The sequence below is a fragment of the Sardina pilchardus genome, chromosome 3 (assembly GCF_963854185.1).
Source record: "Sardina pilchardus chromosome 3, fSarPil1.1, whole genome shotgun sequence".
NCBI classification, from domain to species: Eukaryota; Metazoa; Chordata; class Actinopteri; order Clupeiformes; family Clupeidae; genus Sardina; species Sardina pilchardus.
The window spans coordinates 25,124,030-25,139,059 of NC_084996.1; the positions used below are offsets into that span (position 1 = coordinate 25,124,030).

The 15,030-nt window shown below is 48.2% G+C and overlaps 1 protein-coding gene across 3 annotated transcripts in view; it reads right to left on the bottom strand.

Annotated features, from left to right (window-relative positions):
* Positions 1-49: 49 nt before the first annotated feature.
* si:ch211-180a12.2 (uncharacterized) overlaps positions 50-15,030 on the bottom strand; it is a 21,274-nt gene continuing 6,293 nt past the window's right edge. The window contains exons 4-15 of one of the 3 annotated variants that reach the window (XM_062532562.1): positions 14,669-14,974; positions 13,374-13,679; positions 12,339-12,449; positions 10,173-10,334; positions 8,093-8,167; positions 6,666-6,926; positions 5,981-6,031; positions 5,362-5,619; positions 3,677-4,084; positions 2,631-2,906; positions 1,295-1,582; positions 50-424 (exon numbers count right to left, since the gene is read on the bottom strand). In XM_062532562.1, coding sequence (XP_062388546.1) covers positions 414-424; positions 1,295-1,582; positions 2,631-2,906; positions 3,677-4,084; positions 5,362-5,619; positions 5,981-6,031; positions 6,666-6,926; positions 8,093-8,167; positions 10,173-10,334; positions 12,339-12,449; positions 13,374-13,679; positions 14,669-14,974 — 2,513 coding nt within the window. In that variant the 3' untranslated portion in view covers positions 50-413. Of the gene's footprint in view, positions 425-500; positions 670-1,294; positions 1,583-2,630; positions 2,907-3,676; positions 4,085-5,361; positions 5,620-5,980; positions 6,032-6,665; positions 6,927-8,092; positions 8,168-10,172; positions 10,335-12,338; positions 12,450-13,373; positions 13,680-14,668; positions 14,975-15,030 lie in introns of those variants that run through there. The other 2 variants (XM_062532564.1, XM_062532563.1) reach the window with 2 other exon arrangements.

Genomic DNA, 15,030 nt, shown 5'->3' on the forward strand with positions numbered 1-15,030 from the left:
TTGGTCTACGCGTCAGCCGAGAAAAAAAAAGTTCACACGCACACAAGAATCGAAGGCAGGCTTTAGCCACAGCGGAAGCCATACAATGGCTTATTGTTTATTTATAAAGAAAGGTGGGTATTTATCGCAAGTTGTTAAATCAACTTTATTTCGCACAGACTCAAGCATACACACAATCAATTTTTTTATACAAAATAATCTTTACTAATGAACAGTACAAAGTTTTAGTCACAAAAGTTAAAGACGGAAATTGAGTCATTTTAAATAGACAGACTGTAGCTACAAAATAAATATGACATGAAATAGTTGTGATTAAGTTAAAGAGCCTCTAGATAATAAGTGGCATGTCCTGGAGTGTGATGCTTGCTGAGGGTACAGGAGGTCTTCTGCAGCACAGGGGTCCCAGCTGTGCATCAGTCTTGAGCTGTGTGGAGAGGACAGCCTGCATTAGCCACAATAAGAGAGAGAGAGACAGGGCGACACAGTCCACTGTGCATCAGTCTTGAGCTGTGTGGAGAGGACAGCCTTCATTAGCCACAATGAGAGAGACAGACAGGGCGACACAGTCCACTGTGCATCAGTCTTGAGCTGTGTGGAGAGGACAGCCTGCATTAGCCACAATGAGAGAGACAGACAGGGCGACACAGTCCACTGTGCATCAGTCTTGAGCTGTGTGGAGAGGACAGCCTGCATTAGCCACAATGAGAGAGACAGACAGGGCAACACAGTCCACCTCTAAAGCCTTTGATAAGCTGATATTTAGCAAAGCGCTGATTTGATTTTGTTGTTGTTGCACAACTGAGAGAAGTTGAAGAAGTGCCATGCATGCTTTGAGCTGTGCCAATCCCCTCTGGGCTAATGCTGTCTGCTATTTCTCTGGGCAGGAACAGGACTGGCCAGCGTACAGTAGCTGCATGAGTTAGCCCTTTGTGTGCAGGACCCTTAGGATCTGTCACAAGGAATCACAACGGAACATCCTGTGTGATATGCTATTTAATCGATCAGTGTGTGTGTATGTGCGTGTGTGTGGTGTTGGTGGATGCATGGGTGGGTACATGTATGTATGTGCCCAGGTCCTTGTACACCAGTGTGAAGAAGGTGGTGTGTGTGTGTGTGTGTGTGTGTGCGCGCATTTGTGCGCGTATGATTGCGCACTTGTGTGTGTGTGTGCATGGGTGCGTTTATGCGTGCATGCATGCGTGGTTGTGTGTGTGTGTGTGTGTGTGTGAGTGTGTGTGTGTGCTTGCTCGTGCATGCAAGGTTGTGTGTGTGTGTGTGTGTGTGTGTGTGTTACCTGTCCATGTGCGGTAAACTGGTGTGTTGAGAGCGGGGTGTGTGATCTCCACACCGACGCGCAACACTTCTCCCTCAGCCAGCCTCACGGTGTTGATGGAGGGAGTGTCCGTCTCTCTCTCTCCGCCCCTCTCTCTCTCTCCGCCTCTCTCTCTCTCCTCCGTGCTCTCCATGTCGCTCTTCCTCTCCGCCAGGGCTCTCTGAGGCCTCCGCACACCATCGTCTTCCTCCTCGTCGATGAAGGCCACCTCCGCTTCACACTCCAGCATGGCCGACCCTGGCTTTGGCTCTGTGGAGAGGGACCACATCAGACCACATCAGACAGCATCAGACCACATCAGGCTACATCAGACCACATCAGGCTACATCAGGCTACATCAGACCACATCAGGCTACATCACAGAATACTTCAGACCACATCAGAGACCACATCAGGCCACATCAGACCACATCAGAGACCACATCAGGCCACATCAGACCACATCAGAGACCACATCAGGCTACATCAGACCACTTCAGACCACATTAGAGACCACTTCAGAGATCACATCAGACAGCATCACACCACATTACTGTAGAGACCACATCAGGCTACATCAGACCACTTCACACCACATTAGAGACCACATCAGGCTACATTAGAAATAAAGATTCTGTGGTTGTGTTTACAACATAAAACTATTTGAATGATTGCTAAAGATCATTTGTTGAAACCCACTCACTAGTATATGCCATCAGTCAACGCTGTCCAAGCTGCTGTCACCAGCCACTTAGTGTAATTACACAGAGCCCACCCACAGAGCTGTTTCTCATGAGTAATGTGCGTCTAGTCTGCCTGAGATACATTAGAACTGTCAAGCAACATTAACAAACCTCTAAAAACACTAATGCTTCCAATAATGTCTGCAGCTAGTTGTACTTAAATAAGCAATACTATGATTATAAAATATAATAATTATAACAAATATGTTTTTTTATTATAGAGGGTCCTGTCCGGGGTGCCTTCCAGGAACTGGCAGGTTTACAGACGACTTGGTATTGTTGAGTGTGAGAGTAATGTGTGTGTTGAGTGTGAGTGTGAGAGTAAGGGAGCTGCTTACTGTGTGTGTGAGTGTGTGTGTGTGTGTGTGTGTGTGTGTGTGTGTGTGTATGTGTGTGAGCGTAACGTGTGTTGAGTGTGTCTGTGTGAGTGTAAGGTGTGTGTGTGTGTGTGTGTGTGTGTGTGTGTGTGTGTGTGTGTGTGTGTGTGTGTGTGTGTGTGTGTGTATGTGTGTGTGTGTGTGTGTGTGTGTGTGTGTGTGTGTGTGTGTGTGTGTGAGCATAAGAGAGCTGCTTACTGTGTGCGTGTCCGTTGGTGTGACTGTGGATGCTCGTCCCGCTCTCCTGACTCGGTTGCCCTGACAACCGGAGGACTGCACAGGTGCTGCTCAGCTCCCTGTTGCCGTCGGCGCCCGTGGCCTCGCTCTCGCGGGAGTGCAGCGAGCTCATAGTGGCGCCCCCTGCTGCCCACAGGAGCGTAGTGCAGGCACTGCTGCCGCTCAGCACCAGAGAGAACACTCCGATGCCATCACCCGTCCAGCTCACCGACAAAGACGGAGGGATGACAGGAGGGACTGAAGGAGGAGAGAGAGAGAGAGACCAGTTTGTTTGTTCATTTTGGATGCATATATATGTGCCATGTACTGTATTCCAAACATTCTCTATGTAAATGTAAATGTATGTCTAAATGTTCTGCTTTAGCAATGCAAACATATTTGTCATGCTAATAAAGCACACTTGAGAGAGAGAGAGAGAGAGAGAGAGAGAGAGAGAGAGAGAGAGAGAGAGAGAGAGAGAGAGAGAGATTTAATCCATGCAAGTCTGCCTATAGACATTTACATGCATATTTTGTATAAGAGCTTTGGAATGCCTTTTTTTTTTGCCATTCCACTGAAGCACGTTGAATTTGACCTTGTGAAAGACAGAAGTCCAACAGAAAGAGAAGGAAAGACAGATGGATGGATTTTTATGTGTAGCATTTGTAATCCGTTCTGAAGGACTGAATTAAAGACAATTCATCAACTTGTGAAGGTTTGTTCATGTTGATAGTTTGTGAGAAACCATTTTAGGGGCTGTGAACACAGAGTGTGTGTATGTGTGTGTGTGTGTGTGTGTGTGTGTGTTGTTTACCTGCGTGTATTCTCCTCCATAGTCTCTCCACAGATGTGTGTGTGTGTGTGTATGAGTGTGTGTGTGTGTGTGTGTGTGTTGTTTACCTGCGTGTATTCTCCTCCATAGTCTCTCCACAGATGTGTGTGTGTGTGTGTGTGTGTTGTTTACCTGCGTGTTTTCTCCTCCATAGGCGCTCCACAGATGTGTGTGTGTGTGTGTGTGTGTTGTTTACCTGCGTGTATTCTCCTCCATAGTCGCTCCACAGGTGCCTGTAAGGAGCAATGGTCCACCCGGCACATGACTGCATCCATAGGCTCCGCCCCCTTGACCTCTGACCCCAGCTCTCGCAGCACGCCCGTTGCCCGGTACATCCTGGGCTCCGTGAGCAGCGGCCCCCACACCTGTGTGCCCTCCGCGACCTCCACCCTGTCTTCATCCTCATAGTCATCATCGTCATCATCGTCGTCATCGTCGTCCGCGTATCTATGGCACCTGTGCGGCGTCTGCCCCGTCTTCTTCAGCTGTTGCCAGGTGACGGACACGTCGGGGGGGTAGAACCCCGTGACCTCACAGCTGAACGTCAGCGCCCCGTTGTGATTGGCTGAGGTAATTTCTGACACACTGGGCTTCTTTATGTACCCTGGTAAACAGGAAGTCATAAAATCACCTCTGCTGCTCCAGACTCCCTCTCTACACTCTTCGAAAAAAAGGTGCTATATAGAAGCAAACATGTGGGTTCTATTTGGGTTCTATTGCATGCTTCATATATTTTTTATATATTTTTAAATCTATTAATATATTTATTTAGTAATGTATATTAATATTAAGGCCCTCCTAAATGGCTGAGGAGTTCTATTGCCCTACTCCCTCTCTACCCTGAGGAGAGTTCTATTACCCTACTCCCTCTCTGCCCTGAGGAGAGTTCTATTGCCCTACTCCCTCTCTGCCCTGAGGAGAGTTCTATTGCCCTACTCCCTCTCTGCCCTGAGGAGAGTTCTATTACCCTACTCCCTCTCTGCCCTGAGGAGAGTTCTATTGCCCTACTCCCTCCCTACCCTAAGGAGAGTTCTATTACCCTACTCCCTCTCTGCCCTGAGGAGAGTTCTATTGCCCTACTCCCTCTCTGCCCTGAGGAGAGTTCTATTGCCCTACTCCCTCTCTGCCCTGAGGAGAGTTCTATTGCCCTACTCCCTCTCTACCTTGAGGAGAGTTCTATTGCCCTACTCCCTCTCTTCCCTGAGGAGAGTTCTATTGCCCTACTCCCTCTCTACCCTGGGGTGGCTGAGGAGTTTTGACTTGCCTGCCAGCCTGCCTGTCTTAGGGCATGCCATTTACAAATGCACACAACACGGAAGAATACAACATTTCAACAGATGATATTCAATCCCCACTTACTGTATTTGTCCATAAGTGACTGTATTTGTGCTTTTTCTCTGATGTCTGATTTGGTATTTATTTCACTTAAAGTTCACTCTATTGAGCATGAAACCCTGATTCCCTGCCGTGTTCTTTTACTCTTGTGCTTCTCGAGGCAGAGCCAATTGTCCTCGTCTCTCTTCTCTTGTTCCTCTGTTGTTATTTACACAGGACACACACACACATGCACACACACACACACACACACACACACACCACACACACACACACACACACACACACACACACACACACACACACACACACACACACACACACACACACACACACACACACACACACACACACACACACACACACACACACACCACCACCACCACACATGCACACACACACACACACACACACCACGCACACGCACACACACACACACACGCACACACACTCACACACACTCACACACGCACACACACACACACACACTCACACACACACACACACACGCACACACACACACACACACACCCTCCCTGTCCTCACCTCTGGTCTCGCGTGTGAGTGGCTCCTTGAGGGCGGTGTGGTGTACGGTGACCCAGACCCTGGTGCTGCCGGTCTCCAGCTCTGCGCGGGGCAGCCTGCACTGGCTCATGGCGGCGAAGTAGCCCTCGGCGTCGGGGCGCGGGGCCGCCAGCGCTGGGGCCGCCGCCACCGGGCACAGCTCGCCGCCCTCGCAGAACCAGCGGAACGTGATGATGTCAGGGTGGAACCGGGACGCCTGCACCGTCAGCATGGTGGTGTCTGCAGCGCGGAACCAGAGAGGAACCGAAGAGAACCAGAGAGAGGAACCAAAGAGAACCAGAGAGGGGAACCAGAGAGGGGAACCAGAGAGGGGAACCAGAGAGGGGAGGAAGGCAATAGAAGTTGGTAAAGGACATTATGTAATAAAATATATATTAGACTAAATACATATAGCAAAATGCCTCAGTCATGTAATCTTACAGGTGTGATTTAAAAACATGTCAATACTTTGTGTTGCTGTCTGTGCGGAAAGGGGTATTTATTTATTTATATATCTATTTATTCATTCAATCCTTTGTTTGTTTATTCAGTTATGTGTGTGAAGAGTTTTTGAACAACTTGTATTGTTACTGGGCAGTACCTGTATTCTCACTGATGTCAGACAACTTAATCTCGGACACTTCTGGAGCAGCTGAGAGGAACAGAACGATGAGAGGATATAAGGTTAATGCAGGTTAATGCAATAAGCTAACGATGAGAGGATATAAGGTTAATGCAATAAGCAAATGAGTATGTTTCACCACTGAACAAATGAACAAATGAGTCATAGTCATCACAGGTTTAAACTGAACCAGACCAGGTTATAGACCAGTTTGTGCTTTCAGCCTGATAGAGCATTTAGAAATGAGGAATTCAAAAACCCAACAGACCATTGAAAGACTATTAAAAGACTATTAAATATTAAGGAAATATTGAAACATACCGAGCACTGTGATTTGTCAATACTGAAACATACCGAGCACTGTGATTTGTCAATACTGAAACGTATTGAGTGATTCGTCAATACTGAAACGTGTTGAGCACTGTGATTTGTCAATACTGTCAATACTGAAACATATTGAGCACTGTGATTTGTCAATACTGTCAATACTGAAACATATTGAGCACTGTGATTTGTCAACACTAAAACGTACCGAGCACTGTGATTTGTCAACACTGAAACGTATTGAGCACTGTGATTTGTCAATACTGAAACGTATTGAGCACTGTGATTTGTCAACACTGAAACGTACCGAGCACTGTGATTTGTCAACACTGAAACGTACCGAGCACTGTGAACTTGTCGGACACCCTCTCCACCACCACTTTGTCTTTGCCCCTGTAGGACACCTGGCACTTGAACACCGCCCCCTTGTGGACGGACAGGTTGGGCAGGAAGGTGACGGAGGAGAGGAGCTGCTTGTTGCCCCCGGAGGAGGAGTAGACAGGCTGCTGGGTGGACAGCTTGTAGTACCCCGGGGCAGTTAGGGGCAACAAGGGACCCTTCTCAGAGAAGGACGACACAGAGATGCGAGACATACGCCCACCTACGGAGGGAGAGAGAGAGGGAACAAGAATGAGATGGAGGGAGGGAGAGAAGGAATAATGTGGAGAGAGGGAGAGAGAGAATAAGAATGAGGTGGAGGGAGGGAGGGAGGGAGGGAGGGAATGAGGGCAGCCGTGGTGTAGGCTACTGGTTAGGGCTTGTAACTGGAGGGTTGCTGGTTTGATCCCCGACCAGTCCACGGCTGAAGTGCCCTTGAGCAAGGCACCTAACCCCTCACTGCTCCCCGAGCACCGCTGGTTGGGCAGGCAGTTCACTGCTCTGGGTTAGTGTGTGATTCACCTCACTGTGTGTTCACTGTCTGCTGTGTGTGTTCACTAGTTTGGTTAAATTGGGTTAAATGCAGAGAAACGAATTTCTCTCACGGGATCAAAAAAGTATATACTATTCAATTCTATTCTAGATGGAGGGAGTGAGCGGGAATGAGAGTGAGAGAGAGAATGAAAATGAGATGGAGGGAGGGAGAGATGGAATGAGAATGGAGGGAGAGATGGAGAGATGAGATGGTGGGAGAGATAGAGATGGAGAGATGAGATGGTGGGAGGGAATCAGGTGGAGGGAGGGAGAGAGGCAGAATGAAAAAAAAGTAGAGGGAGGAAGGATTGCAGAGAGAGAATGGTAGAGAGATAATGGATGAGAGGGGAAAGAAGAACAGGTATGGAAGGGGAGGAAGAGAGGAAGAGAGATGTGTTGAGGAAGAGAGAGCTACAAGAGAGAAGAGAGAGAGGCTGAAAAGAGAGCGAGAGCAAAACCCAGTCAAGTCGTGTTGACTCACTGTATGGAGGTGCAGTATAGAGAGAGGAGCGCTGACTCACTGTTAGGAGGTGCTCTAGAGAGAGAGGAGCACTGACTCACTGTAAGGAGGTGCTATATATATAGAGACAGAGGAGCGCTGACTCACTGTAAGGAGGTGCTATATATAGAGACAGAGAAGCGCTGACTCACTGTAAGGAGGTGCTATAGAGAGAGAGGAGCGCTGACTCACTGTAAGGAGGTGCTAAAGAGAGAGGGAGGAGCGCTGACTCACTGTAAGGAGGTGCTATAGAGAGAGAGGAGCGCTGACTCACTGTAAGGAGGTGCTATAGAGAGAGGAGCGCTGACTCACTGTAAGGAGGTGCTATAGAGAGAGAGAGAGGAGCGCTGACTCACTGTAAGGAGGTGCAGACACCAGAGACACACGGGACACACGGGACATTCGAGAGGCTCGGCCAGAGTGATGGGGTCCTAGAAACACCAGAGACAGCAACAGAACATTCAGATTAAAATATCACATGAGGGAAGTGTTGGGAAAGGGCGGACAATGAGAGAGAGAGAGAGAGAGAGAGAGAGAGAGAGAGAGAGAGAGAGAGAGAGAGAGAGAGAGAGAGAGAGAGAGAGAGAGAGAGAGAGAGAGAGAGAGAGAGAGAGAAAGAGAGAGAGAGAGATATGCATAGAGAGGTGTTCAAGTTTATGATGTACAAAGCAGTTGAGGGAACAATGCAGCTTCATTTCAGACAAAACATACTGGAGAAAACAATTCCACAGCAGATTACCCACCATGGTCCCACCCCTCAGTACAGATATGTGATCACGATGTTACAGCATATGACCACTAGGGGGCGCTCAGGACTAGCAGGACTCAGAACCCTACAGATGCCTCTCTATCTATCACTCTGGCAGGAAGCAGGGGAATGCTCGTGCGAGTGAAATTGTCCTTGAATATTTCATCCATTTTGTTTATTTCATGCATGAATGAAAGACACCTAGGACTCCGTTGAGGCCTGGTCTTTTGAGATGATCTTCCATTTCAGATGAGCAGATGCTGTATTTGACTGGACTGAGATGATACAGAGATGATAAGTTATCAGATACCCAAACAGGGGCGCAGAGAGAGCATTAGTTTGTATGTTTGTTTAGTTGTGGCAGGGTTGGTGACCGTGTCGACTCAGGTCTCTGATGGGCACGTCTGTGACGGTCAGAGGGCTGAGGCTCCATTTGGTGTGATTTATGTTTTCACTAAGTGGTGGTTATGTCTCTTTTTACTAAGTGGTGGTTATGTCTCTTTTCACTAAGTGGTGTTTATGTCTCTTTTCACTAAGTGGTGGTTATGTGTCTAATTCACTATGTGGTGGTTATGTCTCTTTTCACTAAGTGGTGGTTATGTCTCTTTTCACTAAGTGGTGGTTATGTCTCTTTTCACTAAGTGTGGTTATGTCTCTTTTCACTAAGTGGTGGTTATGTCTCTTTTCACTAAGTGTGGTTATGTCTCTTTTCACTAAGTGGTGGTTATGTCTCTTTTCACTAAGTGGTGGTTATGTCTCTTTTCACTAAGTGGTGGTTATGTGTCTAATTCACTATGTGGTGGTTATGTCTCTTTTCACTAAGTGGTGGTTATGTGTCTTTTCACTAAGTGGTGGTTATGTCTCTTTTCACTAAGTGTTAGTTATGTCTCTTTTCACTATGTGGTTGTTATGTGTCTAATTCACAATGTGGTGGTTATGTGTCTAATTCACTATGTGGTGGTTATGTGTCTAATTCACTATGTGGTGGTTATGTGTCTAATTCACTATGTGGTGGTTATGTCTCTTAATAACAATAATAATTAAAAAATCATAACCCCGGCTTATCCAATCACACAACAGCTATCTGGCATGTTATTTTCACCTCAAAACACCACCTTTCGAATAGTTAAAACTGGCCACGTCCTGGCAAGGTCTTTGATTAGATTACTGGGTGTCATTGCTGCAGAATGATGTTCTTGCCCGCCAGCCAGCAGTTGTGACGACACATGTGAAGTATGAACACCCATATGAAAAAGAAATAGAAAAAACTTATACTGCCAGCAATGTGTTTTATATACAAAACTTGTATGATTTACTCTTGAAAGTGACCCCTTTCTCGTTTTCCTCATACAATGTCATAAACAGATTTACTAAGAATCTTATAATGGTTTCACTGTCATATAAAAATCGATCAGGATTCAGATAAAACATGGTAAAATTGTTTATGATTGGAAGCTTGTCCCATATAAGACCATTAAAAGATCCGTAGTAAATGTGTAACCTGAAACATATAAAACTTTGTAAACTGTAAGGGCTATCTATATACAGTAGGACATGTATGAGGAAAACGAGAAAGGGGGCACTTTCAAGAGTAAATCATACGCGTTTTGTATATAAAACACATTGCTGGCAGTATAAGCTTTTTCTATTTCTTTTTCCTATGGGCAGGTAGTCTGTCACGGGCTCACCTGTGCAGGTGGTGTCTGCGATGGGGATGTCATTCAGGAACCAGGCGGTCTGGACTCTATCTGCCCTCCTGCCCTCGATGCTCACCGTCACCCTGCCTTTCTGCCCCACCAACACCCGCGGGGGCAGAATGATGCTGGACACGCTCAGGGACTTCTGCTTCTCTGGAGACAGGGGAAGACACAGAGAGAGTGAGAGAGGTGAGCCTGATAGTTCTCTGGACACACAGAGAGAGTGAGAGAGTGAGAGAGGTGAGCCTGATAGTTCTCTGGACACACATAGAGAGAGAGAGAGAGGTGAGCCTGATAGTTCTCTGGACACAGAGAGAGAGAGAGAGAGAGAGGTGAGCCTGATAGTTCTCTGGACACACAGAGAGAGAGAGAGAGGTGAGCCTGATAGTTCTCTGGACACACACAGAGAGAGTGAGAGAGGTCAGCCTGATAGTTCTCTGGACACACACAGAGAGAGAGAGAGAGGTGAGCCTGATAGTTCTCTGGACACACACAGAGAGAGTGAGAGAGGTGAGCCTGATAGTTCTCTGGACACATACAGAGAGAGAGAGAGGTGAGCCTGATAGTTCTCTGGACACAGAGAGAGAGAGAGAGAGTGAGAGAGGTGAGCCTGATGGCACAGTCCTGTGACTGATGCTCGTATATGTGATGGTCCATCAGAGGTGTTTGCTCATTTGCTTGTTTGTGGTGCAATCATTTAAATATGTGCATCTGGGTGTGCATCTGCATGCGCAGGTTCACATAAGTGGGTGTGCATCTGCATGCGCAGGTTTGTGTGTGTGTGTGTGTGTGTGTGTGCATGTGTGTGTGTGTGTGTGCGTGTGTTTAGAGAGAGAGAGCGCCCCTCACCATCTCTCCTCCTCCAGGAGAAGTGTGTGTGTGTGTGTGTGTGTGTGTGTGTGTGTGTGTGTGTTTAGAGAGAGAGAGCGCGCCTCACCATCTCTCCTCCTCCAGGAGAAGTGTGTATGTGTGTGTGTGTGTGTGTGTGTGTGCGTGTGTGTTTAGAGAGAGAGAGCAGCCCTCACCATCTCTCCTCCTCCAGGAGAAGTGTGTATGTGTGTGTGTGTGTGTGTGTGTGTGCGCGTGTTTAGAGAGAGAGAGCGCGCCTCACCATCTCTCCTCCTCCAGGAGAAGTGTGTATGTGTGTGTGTGTGTGTGTGTGTGTGTGTGTGTGCGTGTGTTTAGAGAGAGAGAGCGCCCCTCACCATCTCTCCTCCGCCAGGAGAAGTGTGTATGTGTGTGTGTGTGTGCGCGTGTGTTTAGAGACGGAGAGCGCCCCTCACCATCTCTCCTCCTCCAGGAGAAGTGTGTGTGTGTGTGTGTGTGTGTGTGTGTTTAGAGAGAGAGAACACCCCTCACCATCTCTCCTCCTCCAGGAGAAGTGTGTGTGTGTGTGTGTGTGTGTGTGTGTGTGTGTGTGTGTGTGTGTGTGTGTGTGTGTTTAGAGAGAGAGAACACCCCTCACCATCTCTCCTCCTCCAGGAGAAGTGTGTGTGTGTGTGTGTGTGTGTGTGTGTGTGTGTGTGTGTGTGTGTGTGTGTTTAGAGAGAGAGAACACCCCTCACCATCTCTCCTCCTCCGGGAGAAGTGTGTGTGTGTGTGTGTGTGTGTGTGTGTGTGTGTGTGTGTGTGTGTGTGTGTGTGTTTAGAGAGAGAGAACACCCCTCACCATCTCTCCTCCTCCAGGAGAAGTGTGTGTGTGTGTGTGTGTGTGTGTGTGTGTGTGTGTTTAGAGAGAGAGAACACCCCTCACCATCTCTCCTCCTCCAGGAGAAGTGTGTGTGTGTGTGTGTGTGTGTGTGTGTGTGTGTGTGCGCGTGTTTAGAGAGAGAGAGCGCGCCTCACCATCTCTCCTCCTCCAGGAGAAGTGTGTATGTGTGTGTGTGTGTGTGTGTGTGTGTGTGTGTGTGTGTGCGTGTGTTTAGAGAGAGAGAGCGCCCCTCACCATCTCTCCTCCGCCAGGAGAAGTGTGTATGTGTGTGTGTGTGTGCGCGTGTGTTTAGAGACGGAGAGCGCCCCTCACCATCTCTCCTCCTCCAGGAGAAGTGTGTGTGTGTGTGTGTGTGTGTGTGTGTGTGTGTGTGTGTGTGTGTGTGTGTGTGTGTGTGTGTGTGTGTGTGTGTGTGTGTGTGTTTAGAGAGAGAGAACACCCCTCACCATCTCTCCTCCTCCAGGAGAAGCCGAAGCACAGCAGGAGCACCAGCGTGAGGGAGATGATCATCATGGCCACCGACGCCTTCGCAGACTTCGTCAGAATCAGCTCCTGTACTGTGGCACAGAGAGAGGGAGGGAGAGAGAGAGGGGAAGAGAGGAAGAGAGGGAGGGAGAGAGAGAGAGAGAGAGAGAGAGAGGGAGAGAGGGAGAGAGAGAGGGAGAGAGAGAGAGGGAGAGAGAGAGAGGGAGAGAGAGGAAGAGAGGGAGGGAGAGAGGAAGAGAGAGAGGGAGAGAGAGAGAGGGAGAGAGAGAGGAAGAGAGGGAGGGAGAGAGAGGAAGAGAGGGAGGGAGAGAGGAAGAGAGAGGAAGAGAGGGAGAGAGAGAGGGAGAGAGAGAGGGAGGGAGAGAGGGAGGGAGAGAGAGAGAGAGGGAAAGAGAGAAAGACAAAATGAGAGAGACAGACAAAATGTGTGTGTGTGTGTGTCTTTTTTAACAAACATAAGCAAATGAACTCCATTTGCATAGTGATGTTCTGATCAAGGTGGTATGTAAATGTGTCTAAATAGTCCTAACTGTCCGGTAGCATAATAAAAACGTTTATTCACGCATGTTATTTGGGCAGATATAAACCTTATCTTCACACATATCATGTTATTTGGGCAGGTATAAACCTTGGCCGGGTTTCCCAGAATCGTTCAGAAGCTGTGCTAAGTGCTAAGAACTTCTTAGGAGTATTCTTAGAACATTCTTACAACGCTCCTAAGAAGTTCTTAGCACTTAAGAGCTTCTTAACGATTCTAGGAAACACGGCCCTTATCTTTACACAAGACACAGGAACTTTCCATGACGGTTTCCATTGACCCTTACAAAGCCTACCAATCAGATTCCCTTAATCTACCCAAGCACTCATTGGCTGTGTGTGGATTTGAACAGACAGAGGCATGATGATGTGTGTGTGTGCATGCGTGTGTGTGTATCTGAACAGAGGCATGATGATGTGTGTGTGTGTGTGTGTGCATGCCTGTGTGTGTGTCTAACCCAGAGGGTCGGCCGCGGTCAGGTTAACGGAACCGGAGACGGGTTCTGCGACATGGGGCTGGTTGACCACACACTGGACCTCGCCTCCCTGGTCCCGCTGCTCCTCCGTGAGTGTGTAGAACCGTCGGGTCTGGTACGTGCTGTCCACGTGGAGCTGCATGGGAGGGGGCACTGGCAGAACCGAGCCGTTCTGGATCCATAGAACCGACACGTTCTCAGGGGAGAACCCGGTGATGTCACAGCTGAGGGTGAGGGGGCTGGAACGCTTGGACGTGGGAACCGTGGAGACGGACACCTTCGGGAGATCTGTCGCCCAATCAGAGAGAGGGAACAAAGAGAGTTGATGAAAGAGTGCAGCGAGAAAAGAGAAAGAAGATCTGTGTTGTGATCTGGTAGGCTTGTTGACAGTGTTTGTGTTGTGATCAGTGGGAACTCTGCAGCAGATGACTAAGTCCTCAGACACTCCCCTCACACGACCTTCAGAAGCTCCGCGTCGTAAAAATTACCATTCAATAACACAGACGGAAACGGTGTGATGGGATCAATAATTAACACTCTCGGAGGTTACGCTGTTCCTTCACTTATCAGCTGACAAGGATGGCCTCTCTGATAAGACGAATCAAAAGCCGCCTAAAACTGGGTCAGATAATATACAAGCAAACGCAAGACACCAGCACCAACACCCTGGACAGGCCTACAGCTGTACAGAACCAGCACCAACTCCCTGGACAGGCCTACACCTGTACAGAACCAGCACCAACTCCCTGGACAGGCCTACAGCTGTACAGAACCAGCACCAACTCCCTGGACAGGCCTACACCTGTACAGAACCAGCACCAACTCCCTGGACAGGCCTACACCTGTACAGAACCAGCACCAACCATCACCAACACCCTCTGCAGATAGGAGGCTATAAGGGCAAGATGCATCGAGTTGAAAAGCACTCAACACCATCTGCAGATAGGAGGCTATAAGGGCAAGATGCTGTGAGTTGAAAAGCAGTCAACACTCAACATTCAATCAGCTGGGAATTTCTGGTATAAATCTAGAGGATGCAGCCAAAAGACAATGGTTACCCAAAGGGCCATAGAGGAGAAACAAGATATTTCTCATTGTCTCTTCTCATTTAATGTTGTTTTGATATGTTCTGGCATTACTGCACAATTTTCCATAACTGATGAAAGATGTTAAGAAAACGATCAGAAAGATTAATTTTAGGGAATGTTGGAAAGAATTTACGGAAGATGTTTAATAAGAAAAAAAAATTACAAGATAGAATGTTTACAGTGACTCACAGATAACGGTGGGTTTAAACTCCCTCTTGAGACTCTCCTTCAAACCCACATGGACGACCTCGCACCCAAAGGTCAGATTGGGGTTGACCGGAGGGCTGAGGGTGAAGGGGAGGCCGCTGACTGCCCTGTAGAGCCCGTCTGGGGTCGGGGTCACCTTGGTCGTGGGGGGCCCTAATGTCACGTCCGGTCCAGTACGCATCCACCGGAAGGTGATCTGACGAGGGTAGAAACCTGTCGCCTCACACTGAAGAACGCTCTGCTTCTCCAGGATCAGAACGGAGGACAGGACGGAGAGAGAGGGAGGAACTGGAAGAGAGAGGGAGGGGGAGATAGTGAGAGTCGGTCGTATCTGAGTCTGATAG